General features: G+C 35.7%; 1 protein-coding gene, 2 long non-coding RNA genes and 1 pseudogene across 6 annotated transcripts in view; 1 reads left to right on the forward strand and 3 right to left on the reverse strand.

Annotated features, from left to right (window-relative positions):
* Positions 1-16,434, forward strand: part of LOC124170596 (siderophore biosynthesis regulatory protein URBS1-like) — an 82,100-nt gene extending 65,666 nt beyond the window's left edge. For both annotated transcript variants that reach the window (XM_046549416.1, XM_046549425.1), the window contains exons 2-9: positions 2,827-3,019; positions 3,722-3,887; positions 5,075-5,171; positions 5,873-6,055; positions 6,165-6,208; positions 9,632-9,866; positions 12,381-12,449; positions 14,529-16,434. In XM_046549416.1, the coding sequence (XP_046405372.1) occupies positions 2,836-3,019; positions 3,722-3,887; positions 5,075-5,171; positions 5,873-6,055; positions 6,165-6,208; positions 9,632-9,866; positions 12,381-12,449; positions 14,529-14,780 (1,230 nt within the window). In that variant the 5' untranslated portion in view covers positions 2,827-2,835 and the 3' untranslated portion in view covers positions 14,781-16,434. The remainder of the gene's footprint in view (positions 1-2,826; positions 3,020-3,721; positions 3,888-5,074; positions 5,172-5,872; positions 6,056-6,164; positions 6,209-9,631; positions 9,867-12,380; positions 12,450-14,528) is intronic.
* LOC124170615 lies at positions 5,959-14,522 on the reverse strand. The gene is made up of 3 exons (XR_006867520.1): positions 14,414-14,522; positions 6,858-7,255; positions 5,959-6,041 (listed from the first exon to the last, which is right to left on the reverse strand). It is a non-coding gene; the product is annotated as an uncharacterized LOC124170615 (long non-coding RNA).
* LOC124173789 lies at positions 10,277-10,387 on the reverse strand (annotated as a pseudogene).
* Positions 16,435-20,889: 4,455 nt separating the features above from the next.
* Positions 20,890-25,201, reverse strand: LOC124170606. Of its 3 annotated transcripts, none has more exons than XR_006867519.1 (3): positions 24,577-25,201; positions 24,039-24,173; positions 20,890-22,338 (listed from the first exon to the last, which is right to left on the reverse strand). It is a non-coding gene; the product is annotated as an uncharacterized LOC124170606 (long non-coding RNA). The 3 variants fall into 3 exon arrangements; XR_006867518.1 differs by having other exon boundaries at positions 24,057-24,173; positions 24,263-25,201; XR_006867517.1 differs by having other exon boundaries at positions 24,263-25,201.
* Between the last annotated feature and the right edge of the window lie 1,182 nt (positions 25,202-26,383).

Below are 26,383 nucleotides of genomic sequence, written 5' to 3' on the forward strand. Positions count from 1 at the left end.
CACTCCGTGATTTTGGTGCCGTAGTTATAATGCTTAAAATATTTGCGCGGATTATCGAAAATACTACAGTATTCGTGGTGCCAATGCATTAAGATTAACCTCACTGTCAGAATTGGTGGCGTGTATACAGGATGCATGGCGTTGTCAAGTATATTGTTCACGGCTGCGAATTTTCATATTTTCGGGTGGGAAGTTTTGTTATCCCGATTATCACGCTCTAATCTCTTTATCGCCGCTGTTCTTTACTCTTTTTGCTTCTGTTTAAGGAATGATTCCAGCTGTTTTTGTATTGATCCTTTTTTTATATTTCCTTCTGGATAGTTGTGAATACTCACTTTCTCGTATCGCATTTTAAATTAATTCGTTAATTTTTGCGTTTTTTAAATGAATTTACGTCACATCTCTTACTTATTGTATGTTACGCATAGCTCATACTACCGGTACTTAATTTGTAATCGGCAATATTGTTGTGCCGAGGTATACTGTTTTTCGTGATGACATTCCTTCACGTATGTCTTATGCTAAATAATCTTTGAAAAATATTTACATCTTTATTGTAATTCAAGGAAGTGATGAAAAATTTCGTGACTCCACTACGTCAGGACCGCTCCAGGGTAGGGCTCAGGGAATGAATTCCAAATGGTTGGGAATATCACCTCGAAGGTGTTTATTCTATAAAACATCATAAGAATCTTTGGCATGAAAAAAGTAGTTCATCCGGCATTATAATCCTTTCCCTTGCTTTTAGGCAAACCTTTCCGACTCTCACTTTTCGTCTTCTCCTTATCAATCCCGCTTTGCCTCTCCGGCACCTACTATATCATGAGGTGCATTCCGTCGGAGATTCTCCAGTATATACCGCCCTCCTTCGCTCCCCCCGCGTAACCTCGTCCCCTCTTTTAAGGTCGACAGTCGAGACAGATTGAACTAGAATGCATTCCTGTATTCGCTCTCCTAGTGGTGACGTCACCCCATCGGGATGCACCAATGCGGCGGCGGCGTTACACGCTTTTTCTTGTTGGGGCCTCGCGTTATAAGTCACTTTTCGGTATCGGGACGCGATTCGAATATCGCACTCAAAATGATCTTTCAAAATCGTACGAATTTCGTTTGAATATTAATTAAATGGAATCCCTTGCAGCGGTAGAGAATTTTCTGAGACTGCCCGATCCCTGCTTGAATGTTGCGTGGAGGACATTTCAAGCGCAACACTCCGTCCGTCGGATGGGACGTTAAGCCGTGGTCCCCATGTCGCCTTTCGTTAAGAGCAGGCTAAAGCCGACGCCAGATTTCTCTCCACACTTCCTTCCATAACCTTCCCTTATGGCGCAAATGATCTCAGCTGTCGGTCGCCGCCTCCAAATACCATAATTACACGAAAAGATTCTCAAGTATGCTGCTAAAATTGTTGTCGCACCTCGCCCATTAAAATCAGCTTTCTAAATTGCCACTCGCGGCGTTACTAATCAACTATATCCAATTATCCTTGGAATTTCTCCTTGAATTATTTTCCTCATAATAAATATGCCTGGGTCATCGAAATACATGCCAGGCAACTATTTTATTACGTTGGAGTATTAAATTCAAAACTTCTGTCTAAACTTCATGGAAACGTTTGAAACATTGCTGATTTTTTTCTTTGAAAGGCTCTATAAATCGCACAAAATTATTCCCAGTTTTTGGTTTAGTAGTTTTCTTTATTGAGTAATTTATGGTTATGACTAATTTTCTAGGATTTACTGAGACTGAGTCCTTGAGTTGATCATCAGTCTAATTTTTCCAGTACTTGCGAAATACTTATCTATTTATAGTATCTCACAGAAAGATGGACTTGCACCGGAAGTACTCAAGGCAATTCTTAATGGTGGTTGGTCTCGATAAGTTCTTAACCTTTCACTCTAAATTCCTTGTGACTTAGAGTGTGGGAGAAGTCTCTTAAAAATGAGATATACGAGTTGTAGAAAGGTTATGTCATCAACATATGCATATATATTTTACATTTATTTCTGTGTAATGCTGTGCAGCACATAAAGGAAGTAACTGAAATGAGGCACTGTAGGATTTTGTGCTTTTCATTTTGATGGGTGATGGAATTGATGTGGTGCAATGAATTCCAATTTATTTTTGAAAAAATTCCTCTGTTGGTAAGATATATCAATTAAATTTTCATGTACTGCTGATTTATGGTATTCAACTCATATCCAGATCAGAAGTGGCTATAAACTAGTAAATATCTGCTAACTTTTGTATCCATTGACGATCTGTAAATACAAATCACCATTAAAAATGAATTTTCGAGAATAAGGTTATGTACATGATTTTAATTTTCCTTAAAATTTACTTGTGACTTCATTATTATTCCCATTGCTGATTTGATTTCATTCATGGAAAAGTTTATATTTATTGTTAATGCTGAATGGTGATGGATACTAAGAGGGGTGTGTGCCCCACCATTGCGGGACCATCTGCCTTGCCAAAAACAGTGAACACAAGCAGAACCACAATTGTAACTTTGTATATCATAAGATGGCTTTGCCTTGTGTATGTATATAATCAGTATAAATCAGTGTAATGTTAATAGAAAATATATTCAACTTTGCATGTGACTTGATTATTTTTTTTAATTAGGATGAAAGTAAAGGTAGCGTAAGTTATCTTTTGCATCCCCCCTTGAGTTTTTTCCTGTACTTGTCTCTGGTGCTGAGGCAGATTCACTTCCTAAGTTGTATGCATCTGTTGCAGTACCCCACTAATAATTTTTCTCACCCTCATGTCTTTATATTAAACTCGTGATATACCTAACTATTCCTTATCTATTATTTGTAGGAATCCAGGATGGCATCTAGCTCTGTTAGCCAAGAAGATGTGGATAATGACTATGAGCTGTCATCCCGTCGTACACGCATCAGGACAGCCAGGGCATGCAGAAATGCTAATCCCCCTCCCCCTAGCACAGCCATTACATCTTCCTCTTCCATCAATGCTATACCTCCATCTGCTATGGCATCACGGATAAATGGTAAGCAGTGCTGTATTTAAATGATATTTTAGTGGTGGAAGTACATGAAGTTTATATTCATATGATGCATCTTTTATTGGTGCAAATTTGTGCATAGGAAATATGACATTGCTGCATTTTTTTAGCCACACTTTGTGAAATATTTTCCATCCTACCGAATGTACCATGACTGCTTGTCTATGTTTTATGGTGTTCTGTGAATTTGGTGATCCTCTTTCATCATTCTTTTGTTAGTTTGGTTTCTAGGAAAGTAATTTAGCTATGAAAGCTGTGAGTCCTTCTTTGATATCATTTGTATCATTTGAAATTTTGGAAAGGCCTTATGTTTATATACAGTCATTACATTCATTACAATCAATTACATTTATATTTGACTTCAATCATTCTTATCCTTTGTGATGGAAGAACAAAAGTTTGTATTTTCGGTGAAAATTTATTCAGATCATTTTGTGCGCTTCACTGCTATTCAGCATAGTCATGCATACTGCAGAGCTATGAAACCCTTTGTGCAATCTCTATTGATTTCTGTAGAAAATACACAGTTTGGTCCGGCATCATGAATGTTAAAAATTTCTGTGAAGCTTATCCAGAACTCATCAATTTTATTCTATATTGTTTTTGCCTTCTTCTGTAAAAGTTATTTAATATTGCCGAAAAGCGTGGTGAGAACTATGTGTAGACAGATTTTTTCATTTCTTTAAGATCATCACAACCTTGGCTGTGGAGCTGATCATCCAGATGATGGAAACGGGGACGGCAGTCTTGGCTCATGCTTGGGTGGTGGAGAGCTGAGGAGCACAGAGGGAGCTGATCACAATGATGCTAGCCCTAAACCTCTTGGAAGAGCCAAGGAAAAAAGAGTGAACAGGTCTGTTAATGTAAGATCCTCTGGTTCATGATGATTTTTTTCAAGTTTGTTGCACCATCGTAGAAAATTTGCTGTCCTGTGGGAGTAGGTTTATTATTGAATTTTGTATCATTCAAATGTCTATGTGCTGTCTCATATTTAAATTTTTATACAATTTTTTTATTTGAATTGTCTGCTACAGAAAGTTTTGCTAATGTTCAACCAGATTTTAAAATTTAGGTTCAGGAATTGGTACTTGTGACATTGTAAATAGAGCCAGGTTCCGCCATAAAGTGTTGCTATTTAATTTCTTTCACTGTTGAAATATGTATTCCTAAAAGTGGTATTATGAATATTGGTTCTTCTTGATGGTCCATTTTCTTGATTCAGTATATAAATTTTGCCGTGTATGGGTGTCTGGTGGGTAACATTTATCTGTGGCCAATTTTGAATAACTCTATCACTCCTTGACCAAAGTTTGAAAAAAGGATGTAATACTGTAGGAAAAAGCTACTGATTAGCCAGTAGTGAGCTATGGGTTGTTGTGACCCTAAAGTGCAAAGTTATTCGGTTACTTTTCTCTGTGGAGCTGTCTATATAAAAGAATTTTTACTATCTTTTTTTACATTTCCTAACTTAAAGTTAGTTTAGAATATAGTATATATAGGTATAGTTTATTATGTATATGAAAAATATTTTTTTGGGTCCCTTCCCTTTTTCATGGCCACACTTTTGATGATAATTGGCTATTATATCTCAAGCAATCTATGCTTTTTATCAGAAAACCAATGATCCCTGATAATGGTTAAATCTATGTTTTAAAAGCTTTTTTTTTTATTTTGGGTTGAGCAATCCTCATATAAGAGCTCTTAAGGAGATTAATTCATTCATGAGTCCATTAATGGGGATAATTGGAGAAAAACGGGCATTTTCTATTGCCTGCATCCCATATTATAAGTTCCAGCTATTTGAAGGTGTTTATTCCATGAAACTCAATTAGGAATCTACTTCCTGGGCCAAGAAAACTGCATGCTAAGAAGAAGTGTTCACTATTTGAAGGTGTTTTGGAAAGTTTGGCTCTATAGCCTGTAAGTCATGTTACACATTTCAAATAATCCTATGTTTTGTTCAAATGAATTCATTGCTTAGTATGGCTAAATCATGGTGGATGTGTTTTATTAATTTAGTTCTGTATTTTATTTTGACAGAGCCAATCATCTAAACAAAGGGAAGCAGCAAAGGGATAGGCGGAAACTACGTGAGAAAAGAAGGAGCACAGGTGTTGTTCATTTACCTTCTACAGAGGTAAGATTTTCACCGGCAAATGAGAAATACTGCACTTAAAGTTCTAGCTGGCAAGAATAATATCTATTTCCAGTGGAGATGCTTTGATCGATATCAGGCTAAAAGGTATCATCTTGTGGTCATTGGAAAATATGTTGAAAAAAACGAGCATATCATCCTAATTTAACTAATTTTGAGGCTAAAATATGTAATTAATCAATAGTATGGGGCCAATGAATGAAATTAGAAGTTTCTTAAGAATACTTGGATGCTTTTGTATTTCATTTGTCAAAATTATTTTTATTTTTAATACATAGAGTATTTTTCTTTTCTGGTAGTAGATTTCATGAAGTTCCATCAAAAACTGTGATGATGGATAGTTTGATACTATCAGAGTTTGAATCCAGGTGTTGATGTTGGATCACATCAAATATTATCCCTTCCTGTAATTTCTGGAAAAATTGAAAATGTGGTCAAATTTAAGGTGACTCTCTTGTGATAGTTTTAATTCCACCGCCTTATTAAACATTGCTTAAAAATAGTTGATCAATGTTTGAAAGCCTCCTCTCTATGTATATCAAATCTCAATGCATTGTTGCTGAGAGGTATTGCATCCCAGCAAGGTGCTGCTGAAAGTTGTGAACCCCCATACCTGAAACAATGACATTAATCCACCCCTGACAATTATACTTACTGAGGGTTTTGTCCTTGATGATTCCCAGTCAACTGGTGGGAGCACTGGTGAGGATGAAGATGAGGGTGGCGCTACTGGAGGTGTGATCTCAAATTGTCCCTTGGCTGCAGAGACCAGGCGGAACACCCACCACAATGAGCACTTGCTCCTGGAAAGGACAGGTGCCCCTGATGGGTCTGCACCCTCCGAGTCCAATGCTGTTGATAGTGAGGTTTGTTTAATGTTTTTTTTTTTTATTCTGTAGCCAAAGTGTGTTTTTTAAGTATCATTTTCTTTTGTATTTGAAAAATACTGTAATTGTTTATTTTCTTTTGTTCCAGGATCGAGTGCCTGTGAAACAGTTCACTCAGAGAAGGAACAAGAGGTATGATTAAGAATATGCTTTTTGCACTGAATTGTTGAGGCCTTTACTTTGTAGAATTCCATTATATAGTTGGAAGGAAATTACTTTGCTTTTCTACAAAACACACACTTTATTGCCGACTAGTTTCGGTTACACTGTACCATTTCACTAGTCTTGAAAATGGTACAGTGTAACCGAAACTAGTCGGCAATAAAGTGTGTGTTTTGTAGAAAAGCAAAGTAATTTCCTTCCAACCATAATATGCTTTTTATGGTCAAGTATTCCTTTTTTTCATAGAGAAATTTTAATCAAAATTCTGCTATTTTTTGTTTTTTAACTAATACATAGTCTGTACAGGTTTCATGAGACAGTATTAGAAATTTAGCATATGGTGCTTGTGCAATGATGCATGTGTGCCAAAAACACCCCTTGAAGTTGACATACTCATAGTAATTTTTTGAGTTATAGGCATGTTTTAAAGTTTTATTTTGATATTTGAGAGGCTATTAACTGTAAAAATTTTACCATGGTATAATTTAAGTACAGTTCATGTTAAACTGGCAATGAAAGCATTGGTACGTGCAATTGAAGTGGTTATTGATTGAAATGGCATTTTGAAATTTTACTTATTCATATCAATTGCCCGTTGAAAAATTACTGTCTGACTTACCTTGACTGGCTATCAAACTATGAACACTTGGCTTTCTTCTGAATGACCAAAGGATGGGGTTTTATTTTTTACTAGAGTGCTGGCTCCCTACCCTGAGGGCCTGGGTTCAATCCAAGCAGTGGCAGAGATTTTTCATATCCTCCACTGAAACTGCCTGATCCATAATGGAGGCTTTGTGGGGGGCACTTAATACCCTGCACTCTGTCTGTCAAATGGGACATTAAGCTGTGGTACCCTGGGCACCTTTCATTGACAGTGAATCTGGGCTTCTCTCCACCCTTCCTTCCTTTATCAAATCTCTCGTAGTGCATGTGACTTCAGCTGTCAGTCGCCTCCTCCAAATAACATGCCTTATCTGAATTACCAATCATGGATAGGGTAATGGTTTTTGCATTGTCCTGTAAAGACAAAGGTGTGTTTGTTTTTTCTGCAATTTTATGTTTTGGGAATTATATTGCTGTTAGTGAATAGCATCTTCTAATACTTACCTCTAAATTTTTCATTTTGGAACGTTTTATGTCAGATTGAATCATCTTGCAAGAATAAGCAATGCATCAAATTGCCAGTTATAAGTGTATATCCAGTTTTAGGGATGAGGTTGTAGATGCCCCATGAATGAAGTGTTGTCACCAGAGATCTCAACTTGCCAACTCACAATACCTAGCCATTTTTTCATGTTTTCGGGCAAATGGGAATTGCTTTAGGCCCATGTGAAGGCTGTGGAATGCATGGTTGGAAACTTCCAAATCAGAACTGTACAGTGTTCTAATGCCATTAAAGCTTCAATGTTTGACCATTGAGGACCCATCATCATGAAGTCATGAGTTTCTGTATGGCTTTGAATGGAATGCCTTCTATCAATTATTTTTTAGCCCTAATTTCACTTCAAGTCATTTCCATTCCTTCCTTATCATAATAGAAATGACTCTGTGGCAGCAATAAATTGAATAGGTATTGAAAAGCCTGTTACTAGTTTTGACAAGGGATGGCAAGTGAGATGAAACGAAATTGTTTTGTTTTGAACTGGAGGGAAACAAAAATACGAGGCCTAGGTTTAGTTTCATTCCTGCACGAATTTAAAATCACCAAGGAGTTTAGTTTCGACCTGCGACGAATCTTTACTCCGGGGAACGAAACTGAATTAATCGAAACTCCACTGCTCATAGTTAAGTTTCGATCCCAGAAGTTGAGTGGAGGGGGATACGAGAGAATAGTTTCGGCTCATTTCATGACAGAATGTAGAGAGGTTAAAACATCGAGCTTAAAAATCGAATGGCCAGTTTGCCTTCTCCGTTCTCCTATTAGTGGTAAAAATATGAGGGTCCCATGCATCTAATGGCAGTAGGCCAAACCTATACTTCATTCAACTGTTCTTTGTACAGTGGTCACAGTGTGTGGGTTGAAACTAACAGTTCGAAAGTGAAGCCTGTGGTCCCTCCAGTAGGAAACATTATCTGCGTTTCGTTTCACCCCAGAGTCTTACTTTAGTTTCGATCCTAAGTACCCAGATAGCACAAAGTAAGAGATTTAACCGTTTATTATGGGTTTCTTAGGGAATAAATTGATAAGCAGCTTATCCTAAGCTAAGGGGCTTATATAAGGCAAGGGTAAGATGCTAGGTAAGGAATGCCGTCAAATATCCTGAGGCAATGTAAGTCGCTTCTGTTGGAGCGCCAAAGGCGGCTGTACAGCGTACTACACATGCTACGCGGCTCATCACGACATGAATTTAAAGGCTACCAGTGAAATTAATTGAGTCTTTATAAGGACTTAACTGTTAATAGATTTTCCCGTAAATAGAAAAAAATTGATGACTGCAAGCGACCGGCTAGTGAAGATATAAAGCATAACACAATTACTACATATATCCTTGCGGCGGAAATAAAAAAAATATCATTAGGTGGAACCGAATGCACGACTTCCATATTCCCAGCGCGGCACTCTAACCACTACACCACGGCAGCTATTGTAAGAGAGTGGTGTAGTTACGAACTTAAATTTTAATTATGTAGAAAAACTGGAATGAAAAACTGAAATTAGTCAAGGTCTACACAATTTAACATTTATGAATTTTAATTTATGGCTTGATCACCCTATGACTACAATATGTATATTAGATATTCCTTCCGGCATTTTAAAATTATTCTACGTCCTTAGTCTTGTGAAATTGTGTGTTTTTCTTATGACCATCGTTTCGCCATCAGTTCATAAATGTGAATGATTTTCAAATTATGGTGGTATGATGTTATTTCTCCTCATAATATGGAAGTGCCAAGGATAAAAACATTATTCTTATACATAAAGGCCTTAATAAACACTCTGAAACGATGGGATGATAACAGCATCTACGGAAGTGCTGAAAGTTTGGCATCCATTTTGCCATTACTCTGGATGTTTGTTGGCCTGGCCGTAAGAAACCCATAACAAGCTTACTTGAGAAGCGCCTTCCTTATTTCTTCCTTTCACCTTATCTCAATGACTTATAATGTGCAGCTGGGTAGTTATGACTCCGATTTTGTTTTGACCCTGAGTTTAGCTCCCTGGGTTTAAATCCATTTCGTTTCATTTCTACATTTTGCTCCCAGGAATGAAACTATTGAAATTTTACTGATTTTGACTTTCGTTTAGTTTTTTATTGCCATTCCTGTTTTTGACAGTGCTAAAACTTAATATGTAATGAGAAAAATATCTTAATATGTGCCGTACGATAATTATGTGAAAAGAGTCTGATCAAGATGAGTTGATCCTGATGAAATTTTCTCTTTCTATTCCAGTCCTTCTGACTTAGAAGCTGATGATGAAGACAACCAGGAATTTGACAGCTTAAATCAGTCTGACTCAGCTACGGGCAGTGCTCCTCACCCTCCCACTTCAACTGTGACGGTGGCGCCCCTGCCACCCCTCCACCACCCTCACCATGCACACCACCACCACCATCACCATCATCACCACAGGCACCAGAGTGGCTCTTCTCAGTCTATGCATTCCAATGCTGCTAACAGTACTACGGTTAGTCCTCACTGAAACTCTGTTTTGTGGCTCGATTGCAAATTTTTTAATGAGGAAAAAACTAATTCATTTGATCTTAATTTTGTACTTGAATCTGAATAATATATGACTTATAATAATAATATATGAAGTTACGACTTTCCAAAGAAATCTGGTGTATAATTTCAGATACAGGCGGTCGCCTACTTTCGCACGCAATGCATTCCTGAAATTGTATACTAAAGTATGCACCGAAACTCACCTTCCACTTCTTATTTTGTGTAACCCTGAGGTACAGAAATACACTTAATTAAGAAATAACATGCACCAAAATCACTTTTTACAAATTATATTCAAAATGTCGTAAAGAAGACTAATTGGGCCCAATTTACAATCTGATATTATACATATATATTGCGTAACTTCCATTTCTGTTCCAATGGGTACAATCAAAAATTGTCTCTACGTACAACTGAACTCCCGCCACGGAAATCTTTGGTAAAAGGCGAAAGATTGTACAAATTAACTGAGTTCTGCCGTATCTCTTCCTCCACGATCTTTCTCTCTCATCGCCTCCTTTTTCTTTGCGTCCTTTTCTTCTTTCTGCCGTTCTTTTTAGAGCACGTCTCTCTTTTAGTTCTCTCGATACACCACTATGTTAGCTTTTCTCCTGATCTTTTTAAAACATGTCTATCTCTTAGCTCTCTCAATATAAGACTCTATTAGTTTTTCTTTCCGCGTCCTTCACTACCATTATTGCCTCCTCACTATGATTGTTAATTTTAATTTATTTATTTAAACAAATAACATGGCGGTTTGTTTACTAGTAGAACCATTGAGTTCCATACTAATTAGGGCTTTTGTTCCGTAGAAGCGAAATATACATACTAAAATTTTCTGCACAGATTTTTAAATAATTAACTAATGTTTAATAACAAATTAATAGAATTGCTCACATTATATAATGTCTTTCAAAAATACGTAGAAAATGTAAATAAAAGTTTAAAAAAAAACAAGAATTCTGTTGCATGTACCAATTGAAACTTCCTCTCGGTGTTTTAGTTGACATTCCACTTATAATGTTCATTATAAATAAAAATACAAATCAAGAATCATAAAAAAATGAAATTGTTGAACCCTCACTCTAGATACCTTTAAGTTTTTACACCTCGTTTTCCTGGGTGGGTGACATCGATCGTCACAGCGTATCTTGTGATCGCATATATTTCGCAAGTTCTTCAAAAAAGGCAAAAGACACATAGAATTTGGATATTTTGTGAAAAATTGTTGCTGAAGGTTTAAATGTTGTACATGAATTACACATCACTAAAACAGAAAAACACTATTAGAAAAAAGCAATTCTATTTATTAATTTCATTGAAAGCTGTGTGATGGAGTTCAGTCAACTTTTTTAGGAAAATTCTATCCAATGAAGGCTGAACTACAGCTTTCTTCTTCTCTTGATTAAGGAGCCCATAGCAAGCTGTGTCTCTCAAAAAATCACCTTCATTAAAGTCAACACTGCGATTGCATATGTTCGTATTGTCTGCATGTACTGCTATAAGAAACAGTTGAATGTTGGGATGTACAGTAAAAATCACGGGAATTACAAAAAATTACAGACAAACGTTCGAAAGTCCAAATTTAGCATACGTAGGTAAGTAGGGAAAAGGTGTCAATTTGGAATGTACGGAAGTGTGAATTGCACGAAAGTCAAGTGCATGAAAGTCGAGGACTACCTGTTTTGTGAAAGTTGTTGAATGGACTTATAATCATGTACTGGAAAATGATTTGGTCGCTCCTATTTATTCTGAATGCAAAATAGTAAACATACTTTAACATGTTTCTTAGCTTTATATTGGTGAATTAATTTTATTGCTCTAGTATTTTTGGTTACTGTAGAGGAAAGAGACTGATCAATATCAGTTGCATGGCTTCATTTGAGTAAGCTAAGGGGATTCAATACATTAGATAAGAGCCTGTGTGAAATATATTTGATTATAATAAAGTTTTATCAGATTAGGTACCCAATGCTCTTGTCAACTAAACACTTTGATTTCATTTTTTTGGTTGTGTTGAACCAAACATGTGTTTTAATTTTTTCTTCTGTTTAGTGGATTTAAAATGGTATGCAAAACTCAGTGTTGACATATTACATTGTCTGGTTTGCAAATATTTTTTCCTCTCTCATTTTTCATTTCTTCATATACATGAATGATGTTCAGAATGTCAATGGATTTGTTTTGCCACTGTTAGAGGATGAAGATTATTCCAATACATGGACTCTACAATCCAACAAATGACAATATACTTTAGTGCATTATGCTGTCAGAGATTTTTGAAGTTCATGACCGTAGCTGCTCCACCTATACACATTTATATTGACATAAGTGATGAGTTGAAATTACTATAAATCAAGGGTTGTGTGCCTGTATTTGTGATAGTTGAAAATATATACCTTGGTCCCTCCTTGTTGTAACTAGGTCAGTGTTGTACTCTGAAGTATGATGCATGATTTATTTCTACATCCTTCAGGCACAACAATCTGAGAAGGTACCGAATGGAAATCGACCAGGCACACCCACTGGGGAAAATATGGAAGAGGTATGTGCGTTAGAATATTTTGTCTCTTGATTTATGCACATATGGTTACTCATTTTGGATAGTTCTCAACCCATGTCATACAAATACATATTCTGATAACATTAGTTGTTGATGTTGTGGTTTTGATGTTGTTATTAAGGATGTGCGAGTAGTACTTTTCGATCTCGAGTTTCGAGTCGAGTTGAAAACAAGTACATAGTAGTGTTGAGCATTAGTGTGTGTCGACAGCTGGGTCATTCTGCACCACTACTCAGTCATTTGATTCACGTCTTATATTAGAAGGATCATCGCTGCATAATTTATTTATATAAATTATAAACTTTATTAAATAGACATTATTTATTAAAATTAATTTTTATTGAGAAGAAAATTATTTTTGTTGATAAAAAGTTATCGAGTTGAAAACTACTTGCTAGTATCGAGTGGAGTCAAGTATGGCAATGGTGAACCGGGCAATACAGCAATGCATGCTCCAACATATTCTCATTTTTCCTATCCCCAATTTTATATTCTGAATGCATAGCTCGACGTAAAAAGGAAAAGATAATGAGTAACGTTGGTGTAAATCGTGTCAGAATTAGGAAAGTAAAGATATTATGATTGGATACATAAGTATCCTGTATAATAAAATGAGCGGTACAATGGTCCACTCCGATTACGCCACCGGGTCAGAAGACGGTCAGCTACCGCATCTGACAAAAAAGTATTCGGCGCCCACGTCGACTACTATAGTGGTTGATTGCTACGATTTCAAAAAGCTGAATCTCATAGGCTGTGAGATTAGAACGACTTATCAACCTTAAAAATGGTATTATTACATGAGTTTTCTGATTGCGCAGCCTGTCAGCAGATTTCTGAATTTACTGGCCTTGACAGCTCTGTAACCGAAATTACACGACTCGACTCGACATTCATAATACTACTCAAAGCACTCGAGGCGAGTACCAACGACTCGACTTGCCTCGAATTTTCGAGTACTCGCAAATCCCTAGTTGTTATAATTAAAATTATTTTTTCATTATTTTGTATAACCTACTTCTGTTTTTGTATGCTTCTGCATTTGTATATTTTAATACTCTGTATTCCTCTTTCGGTGCCCACGAGTGCCACTTATACTTATCAAGCAATGGAAGAAGGTTGCTGTAACATCTAATATGAATCAGTTTCCTTCCATGCAAATGCAAATAAGTCAACAAAAGCAACTACTCATCAGCTTGTGATCTGGGTGTGTCAATATCCATAATCAACATGGAAGTAGTGGCTTACAGCAATTCGCAAAATTTGAGGGGGTTTCTAAATTTGAGGGGGTTTTCAGGTTAGATTAGCACTACATAGCCATCGGGGAAAATAGGTGATTCTGAGTAAAACAAGAGTGGAAGTAGATGTGCTCATGCACTCATCAGTATTCTAAGTTATTAGTTTGAGTTTGTGCTCCCTGGATATAAACACCACTTCACGCATTGTGATGCATTTCAAGGTTAGTTGAGCCGAACCTGAGCGTATTGAAGTTTCATTCTAGGTAATAAGTTGTGAAAACATGCCATTTAATATAAAGTTCATCCATATAAATATTAAATTTGCCTCTGCGTTTGGTATCTTCCTAGTTCTATGGTTATTCCTTTTGAGATAAATACTGCATAACAATGAATACGTAAGAGATAAATATGATAAACTTCCCTGATGCTAGGGATGAATGAAATTGAGGCGAAAAGCTACAGCTATTTTATTTTATATTCTTGCCCATAGGTCCCATAATCCTCATCCTCAGGTATCAAAGATTCAAGAATGTATCTTAAATGGCTTTTCAAACATCAGTAATACATTCTTAATATATTTTTGCTGTCTCTAACATCATCCCTGAGGTTCATTTGGTAGTGCTCAGGCATAAGAAGGCCATCAGTGCTGGAATTGTTAAATGGGTGGTCTAAATAACTGATATGTAATAAGCATGAAAAACTTTTTACTTTAATGATTTTCACAGGATATTCCTAGGTTTCCAGATTACTCTTCAGCTTTGCCTCTAGTGGAATATTATGTAACATCCAAGTCTTGTTTCTTTGCATGTTATGATGTGAACAGCTCCTGGAGCGAGCTCAGGAAGAAAATCGACGTCTCCTGCGTCTTTTAGAGGAGCGTGACCGCCGTATTGCATCACTAGAAGCAAGGGTCAGTGCCCTGCGGGAAGAGAAGGAGGAGATTTTGCGTTCAGTCGCTCGTGGTGGCAAGCCTGATTTTGACTCAGACGGTGAGGTACCATCTCCCCTCATCCTGGAAGGAGCTCATGGAGAAAGGGTGCTCACGGAGGAAGGGGAAGGCATCAGTAAGGTGTAAATATTACAGCGACATAAGTTTTACTTTTCATCTCACATCATTGAGTATGGCCAGATAGAGAGTTCTGTTTCAGCATCATGAGAGGTGGCAAGTGACTGCAAGCCTTTTATGCCATGATATTTGTGGCGTTGAGGTCATGTAGGGTTCTAGTCCTCATGTGATTTGTAATATTTGGCCAAAATATGTTCGGGAGGCAGGGGGTATTTTTTTTTTATTTTAGACTGCAAAGTGTAATGCTGGGAAAATACCTGGCTGAAACTGACAGGTAGAAGATGTATCTACAAATTGTCTGAAAATTTTCTCTAAGAATTTATTGGCACATTCTTATCAATTTATTATTATATTCACTGAAACATTGTTAAAAAAGTGTTGGCTCAGTGTTGTCAGAAAATATATTTCAGGTTATTTAATAATGAAGACTGAGTGAGCATTTGCATGTAATTGAAATACAAAAGCTGGTCTTTGGAAGAGAATATTTATTATGGCACTAAGTCTTGCTGAAAAGTTTTGTGTCTACTGATATAAAAACCCTACTTTAGCTCGTTCTTAGATTTTCAAAAAGAAATATTGTAGCAATATGTAAGTAATGTTTATATTGACTAACATACTCATCCTTCATCTTCTAACATTTCATTTTGGCTATTGTCAATAGTTTAAGTGAGCTCAAGGGAAAATAATGCTTGCATATTTGTGAGAAGGAATCGATATCTGCTATTCTAAATTACTTGCAATTTTATTATACTTGTCCATTTTACCATGTGAATTTTTGGCTTGATGCCAAGTATCTCCGGAAAAATAAAATTATATGAAAGCTAAGATCATCAAGAAGGAGAGAAGTTATGATTCCATGACCTAGGTATTGGCAGAACTTCTTAAAAATTTTAAGCAAACTCATATTTGCTTTGTATATAAAATTGACGCTATAATTAAGTAGACTTCGTGCAAAATAAATATTTTCAGTCATGAAATTCAATATGTGTGAAAAATGAAAGGTAAATGAGAAAAGATGCGTTACACTATGATATATAGATACATTTCTCAACATGGCCTCAACATACCATGTGAAGGTTGAAAAAAATCATCCACAACTTCTATGAAATATCATATAAAAATGTGTAGTTATTGATTTTGTCTTGTGAAAAATACCTTAGTATTATTAAATGAAATATCATTCATGGCTAATTGCTAAAAAATAAAGTACATGGAAGTATTAATAAGGCTGTGAGGTTGTACTTAATGTTTTTGTTCATGGTTTGATGGGCTACACAGTGATTATTTTTTTAGGTTTGCTTTTTTTCTTCCATGAAGTCCATTGTTTGTGAGTGTACCATTTTATGAGTTTTTTTTTGACAACTATGAATTAGAACCTGCTTCTAATTCTGTCATTCATGAGCCATTGGCTGTATTTGTATGGCAGCACTTATGTAAGCAAGTGGTATTAAAAGAAAGCACATAGATTAGAACTTTGTGTCACTACATGTCATTTATAAATTTCATTCATGCCCTTAGCATCTTCGTGTGATGCATGGATGTTTTACTGTTTTTTAAATGACCTATTTCAATGATTTATTTTTTGTTAGGTATCATTACCTACATCTTATGCATGTAAACATTTGGCTCTCCAATCTCTGTGCCTTGGTAATTTTGAATTATTTCATGAAAAAAGCCGTAAGACATTATCCTCTGAAAGCTTTAAAATTTAACTCTGACATGTGAGTTATTTCCTGTTTTATTTTTTTTCCTTAATTCAGGAATTTATTTTTATGATCAATATGGTGTTCATTTCTTTTTACTCCAAATCAAAATGCACTCTGTGAGGCACATGCTCCTTTTTTATTTTTAGGATCTTTGAAGTTTTTTACCTTGTTTGAAATAAAGATCAGATACTATCATATATTGCAGCTATTTTAGAATTTGTGATATTTTATATGCCATGTATGTATATTAGTTAATTATTTTGAAATAATTCAATTTCTTGTGTACTATCTATCAGAAACTAAGCTATTTTCTATTTTTGTCACATTTAAATACTCAGTTTGTTATTTTTAATTTATGTTTTATTGCATTTTGGTATGTTCTTTTTTCTCAATAAAAGTAACAAAATTTCGAACACTATCTGCATGTAGTTTTTGATCCTAAAATGTCTTTGAAACAACTAGTACATTAAATAATTTTCAATTACATTTTTCACATCGAAAATTAATTTTGATGATGGTAACAATGCAGCTATTACATATCATTTAAAATGCAAGTCTCTCAGAAGTATTGCCATAATGGTTAACCCATGTCTTTCGTAGAAACATGCCTTGTAATTCATGTTAGTCAGAGTTATTTTTACTTCTATTTAATGGAAAACAAAGTGCACCTCTTATCATCATTATTATATTTCATTTTTTCTGTTTTATTAAGTACGAGGCATGTTTTTAAAGTTAGTACCGTTTTGACATAAAAAAACAACAAGTAAATTTTTTTCAAAAATAATTTATTCACTTGAAAGGCCATACTTTACTCTACTTTTCGACATAATTCCCATTACTATTGAGGCATTTATCGTATCTTGGGACCAGCTTTTGTATGCCATCGTCAAAGAAGCTTGCCGCCTGATTAGACAACCACTGCTTCACGGTCGTTTTCACTTCGTCATCACCGGAATGGCGCTGTCCTGCCATTAAGGGTGTGTTGCTGGTTGATTTTTTGACCTACGGCAACACAATCAATGCAACAGCTTACTGTGCAACTTTACAAAAACTGCGCCGCACTAGTCAAAACAAAAGGCGTGGCATGCTGAGTGCAGGTGTCGTTTTGCTCCACGATAATGCCCGTCCACACATAGCAAATCGAACACAAGACCTTATCACTTCTTTTGGCTGGGAACAATTATACCACCCTCCATACAGTCCTGAACTAGCACCGAGAGACTACCATTTGTTTATGCACTTGAAGAAGCATCTGGTGGGTCAGCGCCATTCCGATGATGACGAAGTGAAAACGACCGTGAAGCAGTGGTTGTCTAATCAGGCGGCAAGCTTCTTTGACGATGGCATGCAAAAGCTGGTCCCAAGATACGATAAATGCCTCATTGTAATGGGAATTATGTCGAAAAGTAGAGTAAAGTATGGCTTTTCAAGTGAATAAATTATTTTTGAAAAAAATTTACTTGTTGTTTTTTTTATGTCAAAACGGTACTTACTTTAAAAACATGCCTCGTATTTCAAAGGTCAGATGAAGTTGGGTGTACTCATATTAAATTTCTTTCACCATAGCTTGTATGAAATTATTTACTGCTCTTTTTAATGTAACACTTTAATTGATTTTAGTACAATAAGTAAGAGAAGTTGGAAAGCATATGTTATCCAAGAGGCTTGAGCAAACATTATTTGTGTGAATCAGTGATTATTTTTTTTTTATATTTACCTTAATGGTAATCATCTCAGTCAGCTCAGTTTAATGATGAAATGGAAAATTATTCAAGCATCATAATAAAATTATTACATTTTTGTAATTATGTTAATATTTATTTATCTCTTAGTAGTGTAACGTGCAATGGCGTGAGAAAAGTATGTTTGGTATGAAAGTAAATTTTAATGCATCAGTTATCATCCTGTGAGGTTGGACAGTGCTCTCTGATATCCTAAGTCATATAATCTTTTCCCTTAATGTTTGTCCCTTACGTGAATTGGTGCCCTTTAATAATAATTTCTCTTGAGTGCCACCCTATCCAGTATGTACCTTCCTACGATCATTATCTGACACAGATATGAAATTGGAGACCTAAACTCTTATACTCTCACTTTCTGAATGTTGTGAGCATCTGTAAGGATACCAATCAAATGCTTTGTCGTTGCTTTGATTAATGGTTATTTGTATTATATTATAAATGTGACGGTCATCGGTCTTGATTTCAGAAGTTATTGATATTTTTTGAAATCTTATCAAGAATAGCAATGAACTGTTATTCAATTCCTCCGTAGTTGGTGATGGAAAACTTTGTAGCATGGGTTAATTTCATTAATTAAGGGACGACTTTTGATCTCTTCTATGCTATATGGATGAGATAGTTAACATTGTGTTCATTGTATTAAGTCTTCAAGCTTTACAATTATTCTATTCATTCACCATGAAATTGCTCCAAAGGCAATTGATTTCTTCTTGGTGCAGAGTTCTGCACTAAAATGCTTTACCAGTGGAAATGTTAAAGAAATATCAGTGGATAATGTAGCCCGTTGACTCCTTCAAAAACACACATATGCTTCAAGAAGTTCCGTCTAAAATAATAATTGCATTATTACGATGATTTAATTTAAACCGTCTGCTATGAAAGCTATTTATAGATGCCACAATATATTTCACACTACAAATATTTCACAATGTGAACAAAGGGCTTTGAAAAATGCCATGAATTTTTCTGGATGTACGAGAGTATGTCGTTTTAAGATGGTGCAGTGGTTAGGTGGGTAAAAAGGACCAGACGGGGGTTATTACTGGCACTGCTTCATGTCTTCTTGGATTGTCCTCAGCCTCTCATGTGAAGATTGTCTGTACCCTTTTTTAATGGTACCTGAATTACCCTCCGAATTTGCATGCAATCATCTGTTTGTTATGCATTTGGGCGTATAAAAAATATTTGTTGAACACAGTAAATTTCATTCCAGTTTTATCACCCTTGTGATATTATCATCATGTACAAATTTGAATCAGAATGATGAGAGAAAATTGATTAGAATGGAAACAATTAAGCTAAAGAATGAGAAAAAATATTGTTAAAAAACAGCTTTTGTTATAAGTAAAAGCAGAAATTTTGCACCATACCACTTAATGATATTATGATATCCTTATATTTTGATTTTGCATTATTATATTTACTACCCTAAAATTGATGCTAGAATTTTGTTCAAAATCTGTAAATGACTCAAATGAAGAGAAATTCATGCATGAAAGTTATTTCTCTTTCATTAAAAAAATAATATTTTGAGAAAAACCTTGCATTCAAAAATAGCACTGGCATGGATCATAATGGGGTCACCTTAAGAGGTAATCCTTAGTTAGTGGACGAGGTGGGCTCCCTACTGAGCCAAGTTCCAAAGTGAAGGAAAGGTTAAGCTATGCAAAAATCTACTTAGAAAGATCTCCTGACAGTTGAAAGGAATAATTGTAGGGTTTCCCTTTCATAGGAAAGGTGTACCTAGAGGAAATCATGGATGCCAAAGGGGTAGATACATAATTAAATATATAATTGAAATCAATTTGGATATTATAGTCTCTCAGATTGCCATTATGATTTGCTATTGCATTTTACGAAAAGAATTTGACATGTCAACTTATGGTCATAAATTCTCAATTGCAAGATATTTAATTAATCCAAAATCTTGACTGAAAGTAATGAGAAATCAATTTTTCTTGTGTGCTGCAGAACATTCACCTTGTTTAGATAAGATGATTCACTTCAAGCCAACTCCTCCAATCATTGCATTGATGTCACAGCTGATATAATGACGGATTTCTAAGTTCCTCTTAATTTTTTTAATGCTTTTAGCTGAAATTATGCCTTGATAATATTGTTTTATTTTAATTGTTTTTTTAATCGTACAATGTGAATGGACCTTTAGACTAATTATTATATATTTTAATGTTAGCTTCTGTAGTTCTGCATTATTCCCTGGAGTAAAGATTGAAAGCTGAATTTTCATCGATGCTAAATGCTGCGTTACCTTTATGCTGTACTTTGAGTAAGTAACTTGTCTTACACAATGGAGTAGCTAGCTTTCTAAATCATATTTGTATAGATTTTGAAAAAAATTTAATGCTTTGTAAAACGTATAAGTCATTCAAAAATGCATGTCATTGATACCTATATTTTTTATACGGGCCCTAATGTCTTTGAAATGACTTGAAATGACCCTTGTTGTGTAATGAATTGCATAGAGAGCAGTGTTAAAATCCCTTGTGCCATACTTGAAAAACATATTGCTGTCCATCGCAATGAAATTTCCTGTCTGATTTGTTAAGGTTCTGCTTTTTTAGTTTTTGTGTCAAATACAATAAAAGTTGATGTAGACTTTTTTGATTTGGCTTTTTTCATAATTGAATGTTATAATCAATGTCATTTAAAGTATTCATAATACAATATCAAGAGGTTTTTAATAACTATTGTCAAAAGAATGATCATATGTCTTGTTTTCATCAGTTTGAATTGCCTCTCTTTAATTGTTAGAGAAGTATTAATAGATGGATTAGATAGTCTTCATTGGTTATTTATCAGAACTTATTTCCTTTTATGTATTTTCGTGGTTTCAAGCCTTTAAATAGTGTTTCATCTCAAGGAATGGATTTCTTTAAACCATTCCTTTTAGTGTTTTGCTATACATTTTCAGTGTGTGCATTTATTCATTCATATGGTGTTACAGCTTGATTACATTATCCTGGGATCCCTGTATGGCCACTTTTCAGCCACATTATAGTAACAGAAGAAGACAGTGAACATGCAGCTACATATATGTATATTTAAGTTGTTGTCTAGAAGCTATTTTGTTTACCTGTTGGATTAGCTATGCATATACTGTTGGCCAGTGAATTCATAAGAGGGTAATGTATATTTTTTATTGGGGAAAATTTGATACAAAAATGTTATGATCACCACCTTGAAAGTATTTCTTTATATTTTTAAAGTATACATTTTGATGACCATGTACTTAATTAAATAATCAAGCTCATGAAAAGGGTATCATGTGTTGCAGAAGCTACATTCCATGAAATCAGGGATCTCAAAAAAGTTGTGTATTGGATGCTTCAACTCTAGTACTCAGTGAGTAAGCCACATTTGGCTAGTTAGAATTTTTGGCCAGTGATTCTACTGGAGCACCATGACTATTGTCCATGTATATCTCCAAATATTTTACAAGTGTGGTCAGAAAGTTGCACATTTTCTTTCTGGTTGTCTGCTTTGATTCCAGTGATGCCCATATTTATTATTAATTGAGAAAAAAATCTCATGCTTCATCTATGCATTGTGGGATTTTTGTCTCATCAAAAATTATGCTCTTTAAGGAATACAAGGAATCCATTGACATTTAAGTGGATAGTAATCAGTGTCTATTGACCAGTGTTGTTCTAGCACTTGGCAACTCAAGTGTGTCATTGAGAGTGACTCACGGGTATCATCGATCTACTCTTTATAATCATTGAAAAAGGTTATCAGCGAAAGGAAGATATTTTTCTCCGGTGGCACCACCTATGCATCATTTTTAAGGTTCACCTGACTTTTTAAATGATATTATATTTAATACATGCATTCACTTATGGCCTACAAAATAATTGGCTAGTAATGCATCAATGGGAAGAGTATTTACTCATGTATTTGGGAAAATTCTGTTAAATACTTCGTCATATTTATTGTGATAGAGGAAACAGTGGAAAAGATCCACAGTAATTCATACCTTGTGTGATCTAATACTGAAAGACATACCTGTTATTGTCGATCCAGGATACCATTACATGTTTTATTTCCAGATTTGTTGATTCTGATGATGCAGGAGAGGTTGAGTGAATTGTATGATAGCCTCTGTAAATATGAGAAATGTTTCAATAAAATGGGCACACAAAAATAGCATACATTTTTTGGCCAGAATTGCAAATGTATATTTTGCTGTTGATGTGTCAATGCATGCACTATGACAGCTTCATTTTGTTAAGAGTTGAAAAATGTTTTTTTTTTTACTTTCTCTGACCTGAGAAAATCAATTAACGAAGATTTAATTATACCAACTAATGTGTAGTGCATCAAATGCATACAGTGGCGCCGACTCCATGGGTCCTGAGGGGGCCCGAGCCCCCTCAAAAATTCGTTATGGGTGTGAGGAAAAAATGTGTAAGGCTTATCGATTTTCCCCAGAGTGTCCAAATATCGAGATTTGAGTTATCAGGGTTCTTATGTTGATCATACGACTCTTCTAAAATGCTAAAAAAAACTCAAAACTATACTATAAAATTTCCCGGGGCAATATCCCCGGTTTGGGCCCCCCAATATTTTTTGTAATTCAGTGTCCCTGAATGCATAATCATTGTTTAGGCTTGAAAAATGTTTTTTATGACTTTCTCTGACCTGAGAAAAACAATTAACATATGTATATGTAATTATACTGTCTAATGTGTAGTGCATCGAATGCATAATCATTTACTAACCAGTTCTTATTTTCAATAAGAATTCTTTATCACATTTTAGCATTCATACTAAGGTGATCTTTCAAATAAATAGGGTTGCCATTTAAGCAGGGCTAAACGTATAGTCCCAATGGATCCCAATCATTGGATATATAAAGCATATTTTCATCACTAGTATGTCATTTATTCCTACCACATTCTGGGGAGATTTTAGAGATCTATTCTACGAAAGTTATATTTTCCAGCTCTTATATTTACTTGAAATTGACCCCAATGTTGGTTAACATAACCAGTACTACTAAATTACTGATGAGCATCAGTAAAAAACCAATTTCATATAAACTGTCTGGAATCAAATGACTCAGAAAGATGTAGTTAAATACATTAGGAGAATAGGCAAGGAAAGTACTTACCATCAACAATGAAGTCCCTGATTAATCATGTGATTATAATTCCTATAAAAGTGGGCTAAGATATCAATCCTGGGGTGAGATGGGGAAGGATTATTCATTACAAGGATAATCTACCAGCAAACATCTTCTTGGCATGGGGGTATTTGACTCTCATTGCTTGTTCCTACATGGAGTGATAGCAAAACTAGTGGCTGTTGCAGCTTTATGGTTTATAAGTTCTGTCATGTGGCTATAGAGCCTAAATCTGTAGACACCCTGGCTCAATTCGGGCCCACAATGTTTCAAGACCCAAGATGTGTACCCCTGCATTGCTGGTTGATATGCATTTTTAATTTATGTGATGTAGTCACGTACATATGAATGAAGTTGCTGAATTACGTTGGGTCGCTAATTCAGTGGTTCAACACGAAGGTTGGCTTGGATAGGCAAGGATAGAGCTCACCTTTAACCCAGCCACAGGCATGTAAATATGTATACATAAATCACACATTCTGGGTATGGGGTCAAGTTCATTTCCCTGGGCCACCTTGCATTTTGAGGGCTTTTGTTTGGGGGTGTCTGAAGGCTTCACTCGGGATTTGATCTTAGTGAATAAGCAAACATTAATTTCACTTCTTTTCCTCTTTAATCAGTTAAAGTTACACTGAATAAACAATTAGAATAAAAACAATTATGCACAAGAAATTACCTCCATCATATGCCTCACCATATATTTAGCTTCTTTCTTGTGAGTATCCATATATTCTTGTACAATGGTACGGACCATGTGTAGTTCCAACACATTCAAAAATTATTGAAAGAGTAGATAAAACATCGTGATTTCCTGAAATTAGAAAAATACTTGTGAGCATAATTTCATTTTTAAAATCACTGTTTCAAGGATAGGTTTTAGCCCTCTCATTTAAAAGGTACCAAGTCACAAATTCCTGATATTAAACGTGGTAGTCTTGTTTAGCTCTTGCTGGTGTTACCATTTTAAAAGTCATGGATTAAGCGGGCCACTTAATTATGCCACAATTAATGATGAAGTTCTTGTTCATTGTGAATGGAGTATGTGGGGAGAGCAATATAGGTAGTCACCGTGATCACCTTGATTATAAATTAATTAAGGTGACAGAAAATGGAACAGCCTTCCTCAGTCATCTTTGCTGTTTGCCTGATATCATTGAAAGTCCGACTAGGGGGTATATTTTTATATCAGAAATTCATTTGTCATGGCTCCTTACTTGAAATGTAAATCGAATGGGAAAATTATTTGATTGGCCATTTTTCCTAAAATTTTTGATTTTCCTTTCAGCAGTCACTTCGTATTGAATCTGATCTTGTCTTTCGCCGAGTAATTGAGCCAAATTGTTCTGTAAGCTTCTGACATTCAAGTTCTGTTTTATGCAACTCCTGTTTCAAATCCTGAATCATCGTTTTGTAGATACTATGAATGTCCGAGCACGTTTTTTGCACATTGGTAATAGTTTTATGAGTGTTTCTCAGCTTTTCACATGAGGACGAGGTCTTTGGTTGTCGGCACGGACTCTCTGTCCTTGATTGTCGGCACGGATCATCCGTACCTTCTTGTCGGCTCGGACTATACATCGATTTAGCGTTGCCCAAATTTGCAATTGAGGTTTCCTTAGAATCTGAATAGCCTGCTGTTTCTTTTGCGGAGTCAGACGGTGATGTTGCGGACATTATGACAAATGTAGTAATTAAAACCACTGCAAAAAACACTAGCAACATGTTCAAATCTTCATTTACGCCGTACAGTGTTCCGAGCATTGGCGATTTTTTTTACTATCACTGATTAAATTTTGACTAGCTACGTGGCAAGTGGCAACTAGCGGTTACTATGGAAGATGCGTGACTAAATAAATAAAGGAAAATGGTAAACAAACCGGCCGGGCAGGACGTAACGGACCGAGTTGTGTGCGAAATACGGAGTTGCGGAGGGATTCCGGGGTTGGCGTAGGGCACAGGACCACGGGGGTTGAGGGGGAGCGCCGATCGGGCTAACCTCGAAACAACCACTGGGCATCCAACAATTTCAAAAGAGATACAGGGCACAATATTAATTATATCCGAATTGATCACGAAGATCAGTACGCTCCCAACGCAATACCTATACCTACCAAATAACGCGATTCACACCTCGTTGCAATGGGCGCGTAAATCTACCGGTTCATTGAACTCTAACCTTGTAAACAAATTTCTCCGAGCCGTTGTCTTAGGTGTCTATACACGATTCCTCCCAGAATTTAGAGAATTTTTTAAGCTAAATCCATTTTACTTAATTTGATAAATATTACTTGTAGAATAATGTAAGGATTATAAAAATATTCCTCAGAAGGCCGTAAATCTCACCATTTATCTTAAAATATTTCTGAGGGAGGGCCCCCGCATCTCCCCCTTTCCCTGGCGGGTATTCCATACCCATTAACTCCCCAGTATTAATTGTGCCTAAAACCCCTCCTAACCTTAATACCTAGCTGCGCCCCTGAAACTCTATGTTCATAGGCTTCAATGATGGAAACATCTGATATTTCTAGTCAATAATATGAGAAACTCTCCATATCACATACAATACTTTTTGTGGATTGACCACACTGTGGATGTGTACATTGCCTTTTTCCAAGCAGAATTACAATGCATCTGACTTTTTTTCAGGTGAAGTAAATGATGCTTTCGTGATTGACGCGCACTCTCTTGTGGGTTCTCAAAAGTCTCTAAACCTGCTCCAAGTGATGCTGATGCCACCTCCTCAAATGTTGTTTGGCGGTATTAGAGTACTCATGTCGGGACATCCTATACTTCTCCACGAGCAAGATCGCCATTCAGAATTCTCCAGTTGGACTACAGGGGGACTTTCTTAGTCCTGTGATGACTGTCGTAATTACGCATCAAGCATGCAATTTACCAACTGTGATCAAAACCTTGATTTTCACTTACTTACATGGTTGCCAATAATGGTAATTATTGTATTTTTATTCTTTAAATGTGAACTTCTTGTCGTCATAACTAATGGCTTGGATATAGGACGTA

This window comes from Ischnura elegans, chromosome 1, assembly GCF_921293095.1.
Source record: "Ischnura elegans chromosome 1, ioIscEleg1.1, whole genome shotgun sequence".
In the NCBI taxonomy this organism is placed as follows: domain Eukaryota; kingdom Metazoa; phylum Arthropoda; class Insecta; order Odonata; family Coenagrionidae; genus Ischnura; species Ischnura elegans.